At 46.0% G+C, this 21,405-nt stretch overlaps 1 protein-coding gene across 1 annotated transcript in view; it reads left to right on the top strand.

Moving 5' to 3' along the window:
- The first annotated feature begins 871 nt into the window (after positions 1-871).
- The window catches only part of etfdh (electron transfer flavoprotein dehydrogenase), a 46,865-nt gene continuing 26,331 nt past the window's right edge, over positions 872-21,405 (top strand). The window contains exons 1-2 of the mRNA XM_068041974.1: positions 872-1,037; positions 12,137-12,259. Coding sequence (XP_067898075.1) covers positions 1,004-1,037; positions 12,137-12,259 — 157 coding nt within the window. The 5' untranslated portion in view covers positions 872-1,003. The remainder of the gene's footprint in view (positions 1,038-12,136; positions 12,260-21,405) is intronic.

The following is a 21,405-nucleotide window of genomic DNA, read 5'->3' as shown; positions in this document are numbered from 1 at the left end:
GGAGGAGGTTACAGAGATAGGGAGGGGTGAGGCTATGGAGGAATTTGAAAACAAAGATGAGAATTTTAAAATTGAGGCTTTGCCATTCTGGGAACCAGTGTATGTCAGTGCGCACAGAGGTGATGAACAGGACTTGGTTTGAGTTAGGATGCAGGCAATAGAGTTCTGGATGAGCTCAAGTTTATGGAAGATGGGAGGTAGACCAGGAGAGCACTGGAATAATTAAGAGCAAAATACTGCAGATGCTGGAACTCTGAAAAGAGAACAGAAAGTGCTGGAAATACTCAGTTGGTCTGGCAGCATCTTTGCAGAGAAAAACAGAGTTAACGCTTCAGGTGTGTGATGCTTCATCAGAACAGCTGGGCTCTGATGAAGGGTCACAGACCTGAAACATTAACTCCGTTTCTCTTTACACAGATGCTGCCAGACCTGCTGAGTATTTCCGGCACTTTCTGTTTTCGTTGGAATAATTAAGTCTAGAGGTAGCAGAGGTAACATGAATGAGGGTTTTGCGGCAGATGAGTTGAGGCAGAGATGAAGTTGGTTAATGCTAGATGGAAATAGGCGGGAAACTCAAATATTGATCACTATAATAGTGAAAATGAAGTGTAAAAAGAAAGATTCTGCATTAATTTTAAAGAGCTGGGGAGACTTTGTACAAGACGTTACTTCCCTCCCTCCACTTTCCCGTTCAACCGCTTTTACTGAGTTGCAGCCATAGTGACACTGACGTCACCACAGGTAGATTGTCATCTGTACGGTGACGGTGCTGAAGCGAGTGAGCATGCGCGGCGCGAACAGGGCCCTGTAGGAGCACGTGATCATTTCTTCACCTCCCGTGGACTGCATTTCCCAGAGGGCTTTGTACCATTTGGCGGCTGTTGTGACGCTTTGTTCACTGACCTGGGGACGAAGACGAGGGAGGTGTGCCAGAACGGGAGCAGTGACCGGGGGTTGAGGGATTATACAGTGTGCGCCATATTGTTTTTAAGGCGGTTTCGGAATGTGGTCTGCAGGTTACCGGTTTCCAGCTCGAGGTAAGAGGCCCTCTCCCAGCAAAATAAAGATCGGCCTCTGACAGCAAAGGTGCCAAGACTAATTGACATTTAAATTACAGCGTGGTACATCGTCTTTTTAAAGTCATCTAAACCAGTTCAGTCATAGTTATTTACGGCACAGAAGGCGGCCAATTGTCCCTTAGAGCCCCTGCCGGCTCTCTGTAAAACAATCCAGCCAGTCCCATTACCTTTCATTCCCGTAGTCCTGCAAGTTTATTTCCCTCAAGCGCCCATCCAATTTTCTTTTGAAATCATTGATTGTTTCAGCTTCCACCACCCTGTACGCAACAGGTTCCAGGTCATTAACACTTGCTGTGTAAAAAACAGTTCTTCGTCACATTTCCCTACATCTCTTACATAAAACCTTAAATCTGCATGCTGTAGTCCTTGTACGATCAATGAAGTGTAACCGCTATTCTTTGTCTACTTTCTCTAAATGTGTCATAATCTTGTACACCTCTATTAAATTTCCCCTCAATCTCCTTTGCTCCAAAGAGAACAACCCCAGCTTCTCCAACCTACCCTTGCAGGCAAAATCCCTCATCCCTGGAACCATTTTGGTAAATTTCCTCTGCATCCTATCAAGGACCCTCACATCCTTCCTAAAGTGTGGTGACCTGAACTGGACTGAAAAGCAATCCTCCAGTTGTGGCCTCACCAGAGTTTTTACAGGTTGAGCATAACCAGGGCGGCGCAGTGGTTAGCACTGCAGCCTCACAGCTCCAGGGACCCGGGTTCGATTCTGGGCACTGCCTGTGTGGAGTTTGCAAGTTCTCCCTGTGTCTGCGTGGGTTTTCTCCAGGTGCTCCGGTTTCCTCCCACAAGCCAAAAGACTTGCAGGTTGGTAGGTAAATTGGCCATTATAAATTGTCACTAGTATAGGTAGGTGGTAGGGAAATACAGGGACAGATGGGGATGTTTGGTAGGAATATGGGATTAGTGTAGGATTAGTATAAATGGGTGGTTGATGGTCGGCACAGACTCGGTGGGCCGAAGGGCCTGTTTCAGTGCTGTATCTCTAATCTAAAAAAAAACTTCCTTGCTTTTCTACTCAGTATTTTATGAAGCCCAAGATACCATATGCTTTGCTAATTACTGTCTCAGTGTGCCCTGCCACCTTCAAAGTTCTATGCGTATGAATCCCCAGGTCCATTTGTCCCTGCACACTGTTTAGCACTGCGCCATTAAGTGTATCTTGTCTCTAACCCTTCTGCACCACCTTTCACTTCTCTATATTAAGTTCCATCTGCCACTTGTCTGCCCATTTTGCAAGTCTATCTATGTCCTGTTTTCTTTCTTTTGGGTCTCCTTATCTCGAGAGACAATGGATACGCGCCTGGAGGTGGTCAGTGGTTTGTGAAGCAGCGCCTGGAGTGGCTATAAAGGCCAATTCTGGAGTGACAGGCTCTTCCACAGGTGCTGCAGAGAAATTTGTTTGTCGGGGCTGTTGCACAGTTGGCTCTCCCCTTGCGCCTCTGTCTTTTTTCCTGCCAACTACTAAGTCTCTTCGACTCGCCACAATTTAGCCCTGTCTTTATGGCTGCCCGCCAGCTCTGGCGAATGCTGGCAACTGACTCCCACGACTTGTGATCAATGTCACACGATTTCATGTCGCGTTTGCAGACGTCTTTATAGCGGAGACATGGACGGCCGGTGGGTCTGATACCAGTGGCGAGCTCGCTGTACAATGTGTCTTTGGGGATCCTGCCATCTTCCATGCGGCTCACATGGCCAAGCCATCTCAAGCGCCGCTGACTCAGTAGTGTGTATAAGCTGGGGGTGTTGGCCGCTTCAAGGACTTCTGTGTTGGAGATATAGTCCTGCCACCTGATGCCAAGTATTCTCCGAAGGCAGCGAAGATGGAATGAATTGAGACGTCGCTCTTGGCTGGCATACGTTGTCCAGGCCTCGCTGCCGTAGAGCAAGGTACTGAGGACACAGGCCTGATACACTCGGACTTTTGTGTTCCGTGTCAGTGCGCCATTTTCCCACACTCTCTTGGCCAGTCTGGACATAGCAGTGGAAGCCTTACCCATGCGCTTGTTGATTTCTGCATCTAGAGACAGGTTACTGGTGATAGTTGAGCCTAGGTAGGTGAACTCTTGAACCACTTCCAGAGCGTGGTCGCCAATATTGATGGATGGAGCATTTCTGACGTCCTGCCCCATGATGTTCGTTTTCTTGAGGCTGATGGTTAGGCCAAATTCATTGCAGGCAGCCGCAAACCTGTCGATGAGTCTCTGCAGGCACTCTTCAGTGTGAGATGTTAAAGCAGCATCGTCAGCAAAGAGGAGTTCTCTGATGAGGACTTTCCGTACTTTGGACTTCGTTCTTAGACGGGCAAGGTTGAACAACCTGCCCCCTGATCTTGTGTGGAGGAAAATTCCTTCTTCAGAGGATTTGAACGCATGTGAAAGCAGCAGGGAGAAGAAAATCCCAAAAAGTGTGGGTGCGAGAACACAGCCCTGTTTCACACCACTCAGGATAGGAAAGGGCTCTGATGAGGAGCCACCATGTTGAATTGTGCCTTTCATATTGTCATGGAATGAGGTGATGATACTTAGTAGCTTTGGTGGACATCCGATCTTTTCTAGTAGTCTGAAGAGACCACGTCTGCTGACGAGGTCAAAGGCTTTGGTGAGATCAATGAAAGCAATGTAGAGGGGCATCTGTTGTTCACGGCATTTCTCCTGTATCTGACGAAGGGAGAACAGCATGTCAATAGTCGATCTCTCTGCACGAAAGCCACACTGTGCCTCAGGGTAGACGCGCTCGGCCAGCTTCTGGAGCCTGTTCAGAGCGACTCGAGCAAAGACTTTCCCCACTATGCTGAGCAGGGAGATTCCACGGTAGTTGTTGCAGTCACCGCGGTCACCTTTGTTTTTATAGAGGGTGATGATGTTGGCATCGCGCATGTCCTGGGGTACTGCTCCCTCGTCCCAGCACAGGCATAGCAGTTCATGTAGTGCTGAGAGTATAGCAGGCTTGGCACTCTTGATTATTTCAGGGGTAATGCTGTCCTTCCCAGGGGCTTTTCCGCTGGCTAGGGAATCAATGGCATCACTGAGTTCCGATTTGGTTGGCTGTATGTCCAGCTCATCCATGACTGGCAGAGACTGGGCTGCATTGAGGGCAGTCTCAGTGACAGCATTCTCCCTGGAGTACAGTTCTAGGTAGTGCTCAACCCAGCGGTCCATCTGTTTGCGTTGGTCAGTGATTATGTCCCCCGATTTAGATTTGAGGGGGGTGATCTTCTTGATGGTTGGCCCAAGAGCTCTCTTCATGCCATCATACATTCCTCTGATGTTTCCGGTGTCTGAGGCCAGCTGAATATGACTGCATAGGTGTTGCCAGTAGTCGTTTGCGCAACGCCTAGCTGTTCTTTGTGCAGTACTTCTGGCTGCTTTAAGTGCTGCGGATGTTAAATCGCTGGGGGCTTTCTTGTAGTTCAAAAGTGCAATGCGCTTAGCGGCTATGACAGGTTCCAGCTCTTCATTATGAGATTGAAACCAGTCTGCATTTCTCTTCGCACTTTTGCCGTAGGTGGTCAAAGCTGACTCATAGATGGCGTCTCTGATGTGGGCCCACTTGGTCTCAGCATCCCCTGTGGGAGTTATTGTTATTGTTGTTTATTGATTATTGTTTCTAAAACCTTACCCACCACACTTGTTAAACTGTAGTTACTAGGAATGTCTTTACACCCTTTCTTGAATAAAGGTATCACATTTGCTACTCTCCAGACCTCTGGCACCTCCCCTGTATCTAGAGAAGGTTTAAAGATTATGACAAGCCCTTCCACTATCTCCACTCCCAGTTCTTTTACAAACCTGTGATACAAGTCATCCAGACCAGATGATTTAACCACTCTAAGCAAATCTCCTCACGTTGTCTTTTATTCAATTACCAATCATCTTATAGCTGTACCCTCTGGTTACCGATTCTTCTGCCATTGGAAGCAGTTTCTCCTCATTTACTCAATTAAAACTACTCATGTTTTGAACATCTCTATCAAATCTCTAAATCTTCTCTGCTTGAAGGAAAACAGTACCAGCTTCTCCAGTCTCTCCACACAACAGAAGTCCCTCACCCCAGTACCATTCTGATAAATCTCTTCCACAAGCTCTCCAAGGCATTGACATTCTTCCTAAAGTGTGGTGTCCAGATTGAACACAATACTCCAGCTGTGGCCTAAGCATTGTTTTACATAGGTTTATCGTAACTACCTTGTTTTTTACTCTATACATACAGTAATTAAGCCAAGGATCCCATATGCTTTTTTTTAAACATTCTCGATTTGTTCTGCCACCTTCAAAACTTTATGTTCATACACCCCTAGGTGTTTCTGTTTCATTTCGTTCATATTGCTTTTCCTCATTTCTACCAAAATATATCACTTCACACTTCTTTGCGTTAAATTTCATTTACATGTGTCTGCCCATTTTACCAGTCTGTTTATATCCTGAAGTTTGTTACTATCCTCCTCACTGTTGCATTTGAGTTTCGTGTCATCAGAAATTGTTGAAATTATGCCCTGCGTACTTTATCAAAGAACTCGATTGAATGAGTTGAACAGGATTTGCCTTTAACATATCCATGCTGACTTTCATTAATTAGCCCATATTTCTACAAGTACCAATTAATTTTGTGCCAGATTATTACCTCCACAGGCTGACTGACCTGTAGTTGCTGGATTTACCCCCCCTCTCTTTTTTTGAACAGGAGTGTAACATTGGCAGTCCTCTGGCACCATTCCATATCTAAGGAGGATTGGAAGGTTGTGGTCAAAGTCTCTGCAGCTTCCTGCCTTGCGTCCCCCAGTAATCTATGATGCATCCGATCTGGGCCGGCTGACATTTCTACTTTGAGGACTATCACCCTTTTAAGTAACTCCTCTTTATCAATTTTTACCCTATCCAATATCGCCACTCCTTACCCTCCTTCTACATTAGCAGCACCCTCTTTACTGAAGACAAATGCTAAATACTCATTTAGTACCTCTGCCTCCACAAGAAGATCTCCTTTTTGGTCCCTAATCGGCCTCACTGTTCCTTTGACTAACTACAGTTTTACTGTTTGTAAAATAGACTTTTGGGTCCCTTTTTATGTAAGCTGCTAATCTATTCTCATACTCTCTCTTTGCCCCCTTTTTTTTATACCTCCTCTATATTTTCAGACTTCATTTTGGTTCTGTACTGTATTATCAATCTTACATTTGTCATAAACATCATTTTTCTATTTCATTTTAATTTTCATATCTTTAGTCATCCTAGGAGCTGTAGCTTTGGATGCCCTTCATTTACCCCTCTTGGGAACGTATCTACTTTGTACCCGAGCTATCTCCTATTTAAAGGCCTCCCATTATTCAGTTATGTTTTGCTGACTAGTTCACCTGAGCCAGATCCTTTTTCTAACTCGCTGAAGTTAGCCAACTTCAGGTTAAGTATTTTTATGCTTCATTGTTCCTTGTACTTGTCCATAACTATTCTAAAGCTGATATTCTGATTACTGTCCCCAAATGCACTGTCACTGAAACATGCTCCATTTGTCCCACTTCGTTCTCCAGAATTCAAAGCACTGCTTCCTTCCTCGTTGGGCTGGAAACATACTGATCACAAAAATACTCAAAAACATTTCAGAAATTCCTCTCCCTCTTTGCCCCTTTATACTGTTACTATCCCAGTCTCTACTAGGATAATTGAGGGTCCCCCATTTTCACTACCCTATAGTTAATGTGTCTTTCTGCAATTTGTCTGTAAATTTGCTCCTCTGTCTCCTTCCCACTTTGGTGGCTTATATACACCCAGTAGTGTTAAAACTTTTCTGATGTTCCTTAATTCTAGCCAAAATAGATTGTATCTTTTGACCCCTCAACTACATCATCCCTTTCAAAGGTTGTCTTCAGTGCGTCTCTTCCTAATGCCTGAATGTAGGGCAAAGGTTGAGGATGTCATATACAGCCAATGTGAATGATCTGCCCAACCGTAAAATTAGCAAAAATTGTGTTAGGCAATATCTACTGCTCACACTGTAGTATAAAAATACATGTCTCATGGTTTGGAAGTTACAATAAAGTAAACTGTCATTTGAATCATAACTAAGGCAGTATTTTTATAACGTACATGTCATAACATCCACATATTTGATGAACTTTGGAATGCAAAGAGCTTGTTTGTTGTCACACTGCTGTGGTTGGAAGTGTGTCAAAGGTTAATGCTACTGTCTGACTTTTAGGTTAGCAGAATTGCAGTTAAGATTGAATGCTAGGTGGCGTCTGTTCAATTCAACAGCAAGTTCAAGAACAATTAAATGTTTTTATTTTCATGATGTAGATTTTAAACAAATCCAAAACTTTTTTGTACTCCCGTGAAACTGGAACTGGCCACCCTGCATTTTATTTGTACTTGGAAGTAAATTACTGAATTACCAAGAATATTGATATTTTACTTGGAGTGTGCCTTGAATTTACAAGGACTGCTAACGTGTTTGTGGTTCATGTGGGGAAAAAACAAATTGATGTGTTTTGGTATGTTAATGCAGTAATGCCCAGTGCCACTGAATGGGGTGGGGGAGGGCGAGGAGAAAACGAAAGGTGTCTTCTGATATAAAGTCTTAAAAGAAAATGTTTTTGAATGAAAAATGACTGCAGTTAAACCTCAGTTACAGATGTTTATGCCCGTGTTGAAGAAATTTTCATTTTGTATTACTGTTCTGAACTTTTTTCCAAAAATATACTTTATTCATTAAAAACTTGTAAAAATACATTAAAAAAACATTCAAATTGGATAGTTCATAAAAATCAGTTTCTTTTGATACAGAACGTGAGGTGCCTCACTACTCTTGCAATTCCATTTTATATACAGTATGCATTTGCATTACAAACCAAGAACATTCTCTGGTGCATATAGCCCGAGGGGTTTTACACAGGTTCCATTCCTTTGGTATACTATGGTGGGAGGACCTTCCACAGTGGCCTTCCCTCATTGAGAGTTTGTGGTGGCTACCCCAAGCTTTAGTGCATCTCTCATGAACCTTGGAATGTGCCAGTCTGCAACACTCGGTCTTGGACAACTCTTTGCACTAGAAGACCAGCAAGTTTCAGGCAGACCGGTGTGCGACTTTCACCAAGTTGATGGTCCTCCAGCAGGAGTTGATGTTCATTTCAGTGTGCGTTCCTGGGAACAGTCTGTAGAGTACAGAGTCCTGCGTTACGGAGCTGCTAGCGATGAAATGTGACAAAAAACACTGCATCTCCTTCCAGAGCGGCTTTGCTGTTTTCAACTTTTTTTTATTACAAAAATAAACATTTTATAAAAATCTGTTAAATTACAAAACAGTTCAAACTTGACATTTTATAAAAATCTGTTAAATTACAAAACAGTTCAAACTTGACATTTTAGAAAGTGCAGTAGAGATCGGATTCCTTCGATACAGAGCGTGAGTTCCCTCACAACTCTTACCATTCCATTTTACATGCAATGAACATTTGCATTACACAGCAGAAACATATTTTGGTGCATAGACCCTGAGGGGTTTTACACTGTTCCAGACCCTCGGTATACTATGGCAGGAGGACCTTACACAGTGACCTTTCCCCGTTGAGCCTTTGCGGTGGCTGTCCCAAGCTTTAGCGCATCCCCCAGCACATAATTTTTTTTCCCAAAAATATACTTTATTCATAGAAATCTAAAGAATGCATTACAAAACAGTTTAAAATAGCACCAAGTTGACACTCCAGAAAGTGCAAAGGGAAACAGTTTTCTTCAATACAGGAATGAGTTGCCTCACAACCCTTCCATTCCATTTTACATACAATGTACATTTTACAGCAAAACCATATTTGGTGTACACAGCCCACGTGGTTTTCCATGGGTCCAGCCCCTCGATTCACTCTGGCGGGAGGACCTTACACTGTGGTCTTTTCCCATTGAGCTTTTGCAGTGGCTGCCCCAAGCTTTAGTGCATCCTTCAGCACATAGTCCTGGACCTTGGAATGTGCCAGTCTGCAACACTCTGTCGTGGACGACTCTTTGCACTGGAAGACCAGCAAGTTTCGGGCAGACCAAAGAGCGTCTCTCACCGAATTGATGGTCCTCCAGCAGCAGTTGATTTTTATCTCGGTGTGCGTCTCTGGGACAGCCCGTCGAGCACAGACTCCTGTGTTACAGAGTTGCTTGGGATGAACCTCAACAAAAACCACTGTACCTCTTTCCACACCTCCTTTGCAAAGACGCATTCCAGAAGGAGGTGAGCAACCATCTCTTTCCTACCACAGCCACCTTTGATGCAGCGTGCGGAGGGGGTGAGACTCCGGGTGTGCAGGAAGGGTCTGATGGGGAGGGCCCTTCTCACCGTGCGAATCAGGGAAACGATCGCCTATGTACAGGACAGGAGGCTGGACACCTGCCTCATCAGCTTGGACCAGGAGAAGGCTTTTGACAAGATATCGTACACCTACATGATGGGCGTGCTCTCCAAAATAGGGTTTGGGGAGGGAATCTGCAATTGGATCCAACTACTATACACAAACATCAGTAGCGTAGTCTCAATCAATGGGTGGCAATCAGAGAGTTTCCCAATCCAATCTGGAGTCAGAGAGGGCTGTCCTCTCTCCCCTGTCTTGTTTGTTTGCTGTATCGAGCCTTTTGCTGAGTCCATTAGGAAGGATGTGGGCATAAGAAGGGTGACAATCCCAGGCAGCGGAGGCACTCGGGTCAAAGCCTCCCTGTATATGGGTCATGTCGCTGTCTTCTGCTCTGATCTGCTGTCTGTTCGCAGACTGATCAGCATCTGTGAACAGTTCAAACTCGCCTCAGGAGCCAAAGTTAACAACGGCAAGAGTGAGGCCATGTTCTTTGGGAACTGAGCCGACCGATCCTTTGTCCCCTTCACCATCAGGTCAGACTACCCGAAGGTGCTGAGGATATGGTTTGGAAGGGCCGGGACATGCACCAAAACCTGGAAGGAGCCAGGGCACACCATAAACTGAGCATGTGGGAGCAGCGATCTCTCTCTCCATTTGTGGGTAAGAACCTGGTCATCACGTGTGAGGCGCTCACATTGTTGCTGTATGGGGCGCAGGTCTGGCCCATACCCCACTCCTGTGCCGTGCTGGTCACCTGAGCCATTTTCCACTTTATCTGGAGATCCAAAATGGACCGGGTCCGGAGGGACGCGATGTTCTAACCTCTGAATAAGGGTTGGAAAAATGTACCCAACGTCGCCCTCATCCTGATGACTACCTTCGTGCACGGTTGCATCAAGCTTTGCGTAGAGCCCCAATATGCAAACACCAAGTACCACTACGTGCTGAGGTTCTGTCTGTCCCCGGTGTTGTGAAGGATGGGTCTGGTCACATTGCCACGTAAATCTTCATCCAGTTGGACCATGCTGTACCACCTATCCTTCATGGAAAAGTTTCTGCGAAAAACACCTTTGACCACCAATCCATCAGGCAGTGGTCTGCACGGAATGTCCTCGAGGCCCTATAGGAAAAGGAGATGGTGGATCCTGTCGGGTTCCCTGAGCAGACTGCCAAAGTCATTTGGCAGAATGCCTCATCTCCAGAACTTTCTGACAAGCCAGCACATAATTCTCAACTCTTGTGTTTAAAAAAAAAAGTATAACTGTAAGTGAGACCTGGAGGTGGACTCAGAGAAAGGGTAAGCAACCTTTTTAGGTCAGTATGACTTCCGAAGTGTAGGTATAATTTGGATTGTAATTTGACACCAAACCCAGATTCCTTACTTGACATTAATACAGAAGTAAAGATGATGCTACCTGCCACGACAGTCCTTCTGATGTCTTCCTTTTTCCTCAACGGAGGATTCCCCCCCCCCACTGTGGTTGACAGGGCTGTCAACCGTCACCGTCCCATTTCCCGCACCTCTACCCTCATCCCTTCTCCCTCCCAGAACCGCGACCGGGTAACCCTTGTCCTCACTTTCCACCCCACCAGCCTCCAGATCCAAAGGATCATCCTCCGCCACTTCTGCCACATCCAGCGTGATGCCACTACCAAACGCATCTTCCCCTCCCTTCCCCTGTCAGCATTCCGAAGGGATCGTTCCCTCCGTTACACCCTCGTTCACTCCTCCATTACCCCCACCACCTCGACCCCTTCCCACAGCACCTTCCCCTGCAATCGCAGGAAGTATAATACCTGCCCATTTACCTTCTCTCTCCTCACTATCCAAGGTCCCAAACACTACTTTCAGGTGAAGCAGCGATGTACTTGTACTTTTAATGTAGTGTACTGTATTCGCTGCTCACAATGTGGTATCCTCTACATTGGGGAGACCAAACGCAGATTGGGTGACCTCTTTGTGCAACACCTCCACTCAGTCCGTAAGCGTGACCCCCGAGCTTCCGGTTGCTGGCCATTTCAACACCCACCCACCCCCCCTGCTGCTCTCTGTCCTGGGATTGCTGCAGTGTTCCAGCATCAACGCAAGCTCGAGGAACAGCACCTCATTTACCGATTAGGCACGCTACAGCCTGCCGGACTGAACATTGAGTTGAATAATTTCAGAGCATGACAAGCTCCCCTTTTTATGTTTAGTTATTTTTTTTTATTTTTCCTTTTTTATTTGGTTGTTTTAGTTTTTTTAGTTTGTTTCTACTGTGCCTGCCCACTGTTTTGGTTTTTTTAATGTTTGTGCTTGGCGTGCTTTGTGCTTTACAGTCAATTCACACTCTCTCTGTACTAACGCTTTGTCTTTCAGCACAACATATCGTTTGCCTTTGTTCCATGACCTTCTGGTCAGTTAGTCTCTCTGACCCTGTCCTAGCAACATCTCCTTTGTTATCTCTTCCCCACCCCCGCTTTACTTGCTTAAAACCTTTTGCATTTCTAATATTTGTCAGTTCTGATGAAAGGTCACTGACCTGAAATGTTAACTCTGCTTCGCTCTCCACAGATGCTGCCAGACCTGCTGGGTATTTCCAGCATTTCTTGTTTTTATTCCTTACTTGACATTCTTGGTCAGTTAGTAGCTGTGTGGAGGAGTGCAATATTTTAAAACGATTATATAGAATGTATTTGTTAAAAATCTGTATTTTAACATGCGTTTCATCTACAGTTCACAGGTGTCTACATTCTTTGAAAAGAGTGTGTGCTAGAAGATGTGTTTCATCCTCTTCAGTTTCCCGTATCACTACGCACTACACAGTCTATCCTCGGGATAAAGATTCACGATGGGAAGGTAACTGCCGCAGCTGTTGTGTTTTTATACTGGAAATTTCCTCAGGTTCGCTGTCAGCAGTAACATCTGAAAGATGACCATTTTATCCCTATAATTCAAAATACATCTTTCTGTGCCCAACATGTTTTTTTTAAATTCATTCATGGGATTTGGGCATTGCTGGCCGGGCCATCATTTATTGCCCATCCCTAATTGTCCTTGAGAAGGTGGGGGTGAGCTGCCTTCTTGAACCGCTGCAATCCATGTGGGGTGGGTACACTCACAGTGCTGTTAGGAAGGGAGTTCCAGGATTTTGACCCAGCGACAGTGAAGGAACGGCGATATAGTTCCAAGTCAGGATGGTGAGACTTGGAGGGGAACTTGCAGGTGGTGGTGTTCCCATGCATTTGCTGCCCTTGTCCTTCTAGTTGGTAGAGGTCGCGGGTTTAGAAGGTGCTGTCTAAGGAGCCTTGGTGCATTGCTGCCATGCATCTTGTAGATGGTACACACTGCTGCCACTGTGCGTCAGTGGTGGAGGGAGTGAATGTTTGTAGATGGGGTGCTTTGTCCTGGATGGTGTCGAGCTTCTTGAGTGTTGTTGGAGCTGCACCCATCCAGGCAAGTGGAGAGTATTCCATCACACTCCTGACTTGTGCCTTGTAGATGGTGGACAGGCTTTGGGGAGTCAGGAGGTGAGTTACTTGCTGCAGGATTCCTAGCCTCTGACCTGCTCTTGTAGCCACGGTATTTATATGGCTACTCCAGTTCAGTTTCTGGTCAATGGTAGCCCCTAGGATGTTGATAGTGGGGGATTCAGCGATGTTAATGTCATTGAATGTCAAGGGGAGATGGTTAGATTCTGTCTTGCTGGAGATGGTCATTGCCTGGCACTTGTGTGGCATAAATGTGACTTGCCACTTATCAGCCCAAGCCTGGGTACTGTCCCAAGTCTTGCTGCATTTCCACACGGACAAATGTGAACAATATGAACAAATGATACCATGAAAGAGATGGCAATAGCGAACTCTGTTTCTGTACATTGGCTACAGCAACATATCACTTGCCACCACATGATTTATCTCCTTAGGACCATCAGACTAAATGGGCATCCCACTGAAATACAATACACAGTCTAATATAGTGGGAAGATATATTTCCCTGCGGCGCAGTGGTTAGCACCGCAGCCTCACAACTCCAGCGACTGGGTACTGCCTGTGTGGAGTTTGCAAGTTCTCCCTGTGACCGCGTGGGTTTTCGCTGGGTGCTCCGGTTTTCTCCCACAGCCAAAGTCTTGCAGGTTGATAGGTAAATTGGCCATTGTAAATTGCCCCTAGTATAGGTAGATGGTAGGGGAATATGGGGACAGGTGGGGATGCGGTAGGAATATGGGATTAGTGTAGAATTAGTATAAATGGGTAGTTGATGGTCGGCACAGACTCAGTGGGCCGAAGGGCCTGTTTCAGTGCTGTATTTCTAAATAAATAAATTTCTTGATTTATAAAAACAAAAAGGACACAACTCACTTTCTGTCTAAACAGTGTCTAACAGTGTTTATTTTTAGCCTCAGACAAGCCTTCTATAATCCAGAATAGTCTAATGCTATTGAAACTTTAAAATTACAATACTCAGTATTATAGATGGTATATTACAAATGTGCCTTGTTGTATTTTATGACACTCTCAGAGAACGTCCACCTGAATTCTGTGACATGAAATCTGTCCTTCAAGCTAACGATCACAGAAGATTCCAGCCGATAAGGATCTTTCTCTTTCTCTTCAGGGGATTCAGAATGTTTCTCTTGTAGGGAAATGCATCCATCTCTAACAATTTCACAAAGTTTTGGGAATCTCTATAAAATAAAAACAAGAAATGCTGGAACCGCTCAGCAGGTCTGGCAGCATCTGTGGAAAGAGAAGCAGAGTTAACTTTTCGGGTCAGTGACCCTTCTTCGGAACTAGCAAATATTAGAAATGTCAAAGGTTATAAGCAAGTGAGCTGGGGGTGGGGCAAGAGATAACAAAGGAGAAGATGTAGATTGGACAAGGCCACATTCTTGTTTTCAGCATTTCTTGTTTTTATTTCAGATTTCCAGCATCCGCTGGGAATCTACATGTTGGTCCTTTATCATGATGACTGACTAACCGCTCAGGCATTCCCCTTGAGGTCGGGCTGGGCGCAGAGGGAAGGGTGCAACCCTCGAGGCAAGAGTGGGCGGAGACAGAGGGGGTGCAGCCCTCGAGGCAAATGTGGCACAGAGGGGCATTAACCTATTATCAGAGGGAATTGGCAAGGGGAAGGCTCCAAAGGCAAGGTCATCTCTCCAGGAACAGTGCACAGGAGGGGGAGCAGCCAGCTGAAATGAATTTCATACACCCAATCTTTATAGATCCCTGTGCTGCTTAGAGGGAGGCGGGGCCAGGCGGCAGCTCAGCAAGCTGGTGAAGGTCGACTAGGGGAGCCACAGCAGCCTTCCGCGGCAGAGTGTGTACCAGACATGCCTCAGTTACCTCCAGATGTTCAAGAGGCAGTGTCAGTGCAGACTGCGGCTCTCCTGGGAAGCGGTCACTGACTTATGCACCATGCTGCCGGATGAACTGTGATCCATGGGCTTTGATGGACATCCTGTGTCCCTGGGCCTGAAGATCACTTTTACACCTACAGCTGTTTGCAGGGATCCACTGGCGACTTGTGGGGAGTCCCAGGCAGCAGCCCGCAGCAGCATCAAGGAGGTGACCAATGCCCTTTTCAAGATGGCCAGCAACTGTGCAGTATCAGACTGACCCTGACGGTCAGGTGGAGAGGGCCATCGGATTTGGCACCATCGCTGGTTTTCCACAGGTGTCATTGAGTGCACACATGTGGCCATCATGGTTCCCACAGAGTAGCAAGTGGCCTTGATCAGCAGGCGGGATTCCATCTAATCAATGTTCAACTAGTCTGCGACCACCGAAAGTTTCCTGCAAGTTTGTGCCCACTTCCCGGGAAGCAGCCACAACATCTTAAGTACCTCAGCCGTCCCAGGTGCACAGCTTTTCCGGCCCCCTGCTCGCCTTCAGGTATGAATTCTCAAGGACAAGGGCTACCCATTGAAGACATGGCTACTGGCACCTATGAGGAATCCTCACACTGCAGCAGAGCAGAGGTACAATATCTGTCACAAATCCACCCGAATGACCATCGAGCAGGACATTGGGCCGCTGAAGATGAGATTCTGGTGCCTCGATCGATCTGGTGGAGCCTTGCAGTATACTCCACCAAGGGTCTTTTGTATCCCGGTGGTCTGCTATGCTCAGCACAATCTAGCATTGCAGATGGGAGAAGCCTTGCCTCGAGGATATGATTGATCGCCATTCCTCATCCAACAAGGAGGATGTGGAGGACGATGTCGAGCAAGCAGCATGGGATGTTGAAGCTCCTGTTGAGCCAAGGGCCATTGAGAGACATGCAAGGGAGGCTCGGGACAATCTCATACACATCAGGTTTCCACCATGATGCCTGTTTCAAGGAAACTCGATTAAGACTCACCTCATTTGTATTTCGCGTGTGTTCTCTTTCTTATCACACTCCTCCGCCTTGTGTGCTGGCTCACCAGGCACATATACAAAACTGAGAGAGTTCCTAGGCACAGCCTGCCCCTGCACTGGCAGTCCATTGAAGAAGCATGCGTGGAGGTGGCATCTGACACAGCAGCAGGGAAAGCATGAGAGATTCTCAACAATACCCAATAACAAGACCAAGTTGCACATACCCAAGAAACCCCAAGTGCATCTAGGTGCTCTTCTCACGCTTCCGCAAGCTTCTACGAAGCTTCCCCCACCCTTTCTGGCAGTGGAGGTGGAGGCAAGCTGCTGAACACGCTGCCCCATGGCCTGGGATGAGTTTGGTGGGCATCCTCAAGCTGCCGGAGGCCTGCAGGGCCCTGGCTGGCTGATGGGCTCCTACGCAAGTGCTGGAGCCTCCTCAGTCGTTGCAGCTACTGCAGCTGGGGTCACTGGCAGAGGGGCTGAGGAGCCACTGTCTGTACTCGGAGTGCCTTGAGGGGAGCCCCCAGATGTGGAGGTCAGCCTCTTCTCCCTTTCATGGATCACTTAAACCAGCCTGTTGACCATAGACGGACGAGGACCTGGAGAAGACACCAGGTGCCTTATCCCCCTCTCGCCTTGCCACTGCTTTCTTAAACTCATGGCCAAGGTGAGTGTATGCAGGTTTGCACACATCTCAGAGATCTGGCTCTCCAGGAGGGTTGCCAACCTCTTTTTTTGGAGGAAGCCATGTGCTTGCACACCTGAGACATGGCAGCACTCATGGCATGGCTGGACTCCTCCATCATCTGCACATAGCCTCTGGCAACTCCACCAGTTGTTCCCTTACCCCTCTCTGCAACTCCAGCATGTTCTATGCTGCTGACACCAGAGGCTTGTCGTCAGCTGGGGCTCAGCATTGGCCTGGCGTCCTACAGTCCTCCAACTGTCAGTGGTCTCACCAGTTATGGCCTCTGGCAGCTGCCGGGAAGCATGTATGGTGCTCTGCATCAAACCCCAAGAGTATACCCACCAAGGTGGAAGTATCTACGCTGGTGTGATGGTGCACCCTCTGAGAATTCTTCCTCCTCCTGGTGATGAGATTCCAGTGGCGACAGCAGACGATCTCCCCTCAGAGGTGCCATGACCTGCATGAACATTTAAGGCTACTGCTACATGGATGTGCCCATGCCAAAAATGCGTGATGTGGTTTTCTAGAAGGCCAGTGGTCGACACATGACATCACAATGCCTCCTCACTCTCTAGGGTGGACGCTGCAGTCTCTCCATCTACTATGGATCAGCCACCCAGGGCCGTCTCCTCCGCCAGGGTCAGTTCTCAGATGTCCGGTATCCCACCTTCAGTCTTCTCCCTTTCCCTAGTGTTGTGGACCATTTTCTCCTACGAGCAGAAAGAGAGACACTGTTAGTCTTCCCACAGAGACCATTAGAACACTTGTTCCGGTGGCAGCCCTATGTCCCTGATGGGGCTCCTGGATGCCCCCTCTTCATGTCTGCTCTCAAGGGACATGTAAGGGGCAAGCTAGGACAAAAGACTGGCTGTCTTTGCGATGCAGCCATGCACCTGACATTATCTACTGTTGCCTCAGCTCCTTGCCAATAGCCTGAAAGGGAATCCGCAGGGCTTCACCGCTGAACAGTGGGCTGCCCGGTGTCTTCCATTTGACATGGTCCCTCTTGGCTTCGGGTCAGCTCCTGGCCTTATGAGGCCTTGGTCAACAGCACAGCAGCACAGGATCTCCAGCCGGGGGGTTGGGAATCAGCAGCACAGTGACTCCAGCCAGGAGGGGGATCAGCAACACGGGGATTCCAGCCGGTGGGGTGATAAGCAGCACAGGGACTCCAGCCGGGGGGTGGGGGGCGGCGGTCAGCAGCACAGGGATGCCGACTGGGGGTGGGCGGGGGACAGCAGCACACAAGCACAGGGACTGTAGCCAGGGGGATCAGCAGCAAAGTCACTTAGTGAAGCAGCAGGTTATGCAAGACTGATAGCGCTTTAAATATGGCACTAGCACCTGTGTTCATCTCCACTGATGGCGCCTTTGGGGTCTTGCTGCCTGCTTCTGTCCTCCAATTGGACAGGCCCCGCTCCTCCTGCATTCAAATGGTGGTCTGTTGGCCACACACTTGACAAATGGCAACGCCGCCCTCATCTAGTCCCGCTGCCAGGACCTGTGACAGGCTGATAAAATTCAGTCCAAAGAGTCGTAAAGGCACAGGAGGAGGCCGTTCAGCCCATCACATCCATGCCGGCTTTCTACTGAGCAATCCAATCAGTCCCATTCCCCGGTTCTGTCCCCATAGCCCTGTAAGTTTATTTCCCTTAAGTGCCCATCCAATTTCCTTTTGAGATGAGTCTTCATCTCCGCTTCCACCACCCTTGTTAGCAGTGAGTTCCAGGTCATTAGCACTCGTTGCATAAAAAAAGTTATTCCTCACATCCTCCCTGCATCTCTTGCCCAAAACCTTAAATCTATGTCCTGTAGTCTTTACATCACCTGCTAATAGAAACAGATTTTATTTATCTTGTCTAAACCTGCCATAATCTTGTACACCTCTATCAAACTTCCCTTCAATCTCCTTTGCTCCAAGGAGAACAACCCCAGCTTCTCCAAGCTAACCTTGCAGCTAAAATCCTTCAGCCCTGGAACCATTCTGGTAAATCTCCTCTGCACCCTCTCAAAGACTGCCACGTCCTTCCTAAAGTGTGGTGACCAGAACTGGATGCAATCCTCTAGTTGTGCCGAATGGCCTCCTTCTGTGCTGTAACCATTCTATGTTTCTATGAACCACCCCGCCCCCCACCTTCCCCACACCAAGGTCCTTCTGCCCTTGTACACTTTGTAGAACTGTACCATTTAGCCGATATTGCCTATCCCTTTTCCGACCAATGTGCGTGCTACCAATGAGTAGAGAGGAGGGTATGGACCTGACCTGACTTTAGGAAGGGGCATTTGGGAAAGGGGATTTTCTCAAGTCTAGCTGTATTGGATTTTAAGTTTTTAACTGCTTTGTAATTGGTTCCACCTTTGATATTTTGAGCTGGAATTTGTTGTCCTGCTGCTGGGAGTGGTGGCAGATGCAGAAAATGACAGCTGCCCCACACGGGAGCCGCGCCACCATGATTACATGGTGGGTGGTCACTTAAGATATTGTATTGCGCGTGCGAAGACAAGTGAGTGCCGCACATCGTGTAATCGCGGCACGCAGCTCCCGTGCAGGGTGGCCGCAATTTTCTGCAATCCAGTCCTAACACTTCTAACAGAAATGCTAATAGCCACGATTTGAGTTTTCAACTGAGAAAGTTTATTGTAAATTGAACATAGAGTATTGGTTCTGTCTGCTGTAATATTTGTCATATTTGAAATGGGTCCCCTTGTTTTTATTTCTCTCTCCCTCCTCTCTTTTAGCACTGAAATGACATGAAAATATCTCTGAAAAATTATGTTGAAAAGTTGATTGGTTCATCTTTTTGGTATGAATGGGTGCTTCTGATATGTCATTCGAGGATAGTTGTTTTCAATAATCCTTAGAAATTTTCCAGCCTCTCTCCTGACTTTTTTGATGTGCATTCCTACCTTCAGTTTTATTTTGCATTGAGCCAAACAGCAACATGTAGCAAAGATAAAAATGTGTGCTAGACACAAAATCTTTACATTAACGAATATTTAAAGAAGAAACTGTCATTGTTGGCTCAGTAGATTTTAATGATGTACATCTGCATCTTACTCATAACTGGCATTTAAATTAAATTATCCATAATGAATATACTTAAGAATTCAGAACATATTTCACAGAGTATCTCCAAATGTTAGGAATCTGAAATAAGAAAAAGAGAAAATTCTGAAAGTATATCGGCATCTGTAAAAAAAAATTGATTAGCATATTGTCAGAATTAGAAGATTAGTGAGCCCTTTAATTGAACACTAGGGGAGAGAAGATGAGAAATAATGGATTGAAAAACTTTGAAAAGCTAGAATGCAATAAAAATGAAAACTGGTGGATTATCTGTGATCCAGAAAGAAGACACAAAAGTGGTTAACAATTGTTAAAGACAGCAAGTTATAGGGCAAGGAAAATGGGAAAGAAGTATGTGGGGAATCTAAAAGAACAAAAAATGCTGGAAACAGAGCAGATGCACAAACACCTGAAAAGAGAAGAAACCAGGCAAAACCATTAATGCTGTCCCTTGCCAGAATTGTTTTTTGACGGCATGCAATGTGAGTCTGTCTCCGTTCTTCTTCATTCCCCTCCCCATCTACTATTGGGCCAATGCACTTCAGCTTCTAAAAAGCAGAAGACATACATAGTTGAGGTCTGAAGTTGCTAAAATCCAAGTTCAGACCAGAGAACTACATTGTTTGCAAGAGAAGGATGAAATAAGTTTCTTAATTTTATGATCTTTACTGAAACCATGTAAAAGGCCTAAGTAAGAATAGAAATTGGAAGAGTTATAGTGGTAAACTACACAGGGGCCTGAATCATAGTTGTAGATAGGGTTGATCAGCAAAGCACCCAAACCAATTTGTATATTGTCTTCCTAATATATAGAACACATGATGAGCAGTAAATATAGTTTAGCAGATTAGCGGAAGTACACTTAAACTACTGTCTCATATGAAAATATTTGCGATTCTGGACTCTGCTGTGCGAGGAAGTGAATGAGCTGCACAGGAAATTACCTGAAGTAGGACATCTGGAAGTTAAGATGGTGAACAAATAAACCTATACTAAAGGAAATAGTCTGTCTAGAAGGAGGGAAGGTGAGGGGAAAATATGCTCAGTCATGGGATCACGTATTTGGCAGAAAATTGTCTGCTATTATGAAGCCTATTTGGGATGGAACATGGGAAGAAGGGAGAAAGCGATATGTTAGGGGAGTGAGAGCAGAGTTATGATAAGCGGTCAGGCATGTTTAAGGGCACTGTCAAAATACAGGTGATTAGAAGGCCTGGTTGAAGGAAGGAGGAGGAGATTTGAAAAGTCCTAGCCAATTGGAGTTGGCTGAGCAGATGCAGAAATAGAAGAAAGCAGGGTAAGAGAAATATAAACCAGGTAATTGTCCATTTTTTTTCTCTTTTGGGGCTTGTAATAGAAAATGGGATTGATTTTGCTGTGCATTGCCCCAGGAACACCTATTCTCGAAGCAAAAGGGTAGAAAAACTGTAACATACTTCTCCATCCTTTTTCTGTCCATTACGGTGCACTCAGATGGATTGTGTTCTTCAAATAGTGTTGTATCACATATTACTGCTTGATTTCTTGCAATTTGAAGTATCCTGCATTTCATTTCATATATTGCTATAATTGTACTAAACATTTTGCTGCACTTATTTGGATAGTTGTGCTTTTGTATAGAAAAAAGCCACTTGCATTTATATCATATTTATATCTTGGATACATCCCAAAGTGACTATTGCTATATATCTGATAGTTGTATTGTCATGCAGACCGCAACCTGCCAAGAATGAGGCATATTAATTTTGTCACATGAACATTGATTTTTAACTGTTGCTGGAGCGAGGAAATGAGTTGTTAAACAGATCAGCCGTGGCTGGAAAAAAAATTTTACATACTAACGGACAGTCCTTGTGGAGACAAAAGACCATTCCCTGACATATTCAAC

This window comes from Heterodontus francisci, chromosome 1 (assembly GCF_036365525.1).
Source record: "Heterodontus francisci isolate sHetFra1 chromosome 1, sHetFra1.hap1, whole genome shotgun sequence".
In the NCBI taxonomy this organism is placed as follows: Eukaryota; Metazoa; Chordata; class Chondrichthyes; order Heterodontiformes; family Heterodontidae; genus Heterodontus; species Heterodontus francisci.
Note: the sequence above shows the minus strand (reverse complement) of the source record. Positions and strands in the feature narration are given on the sequence as shown.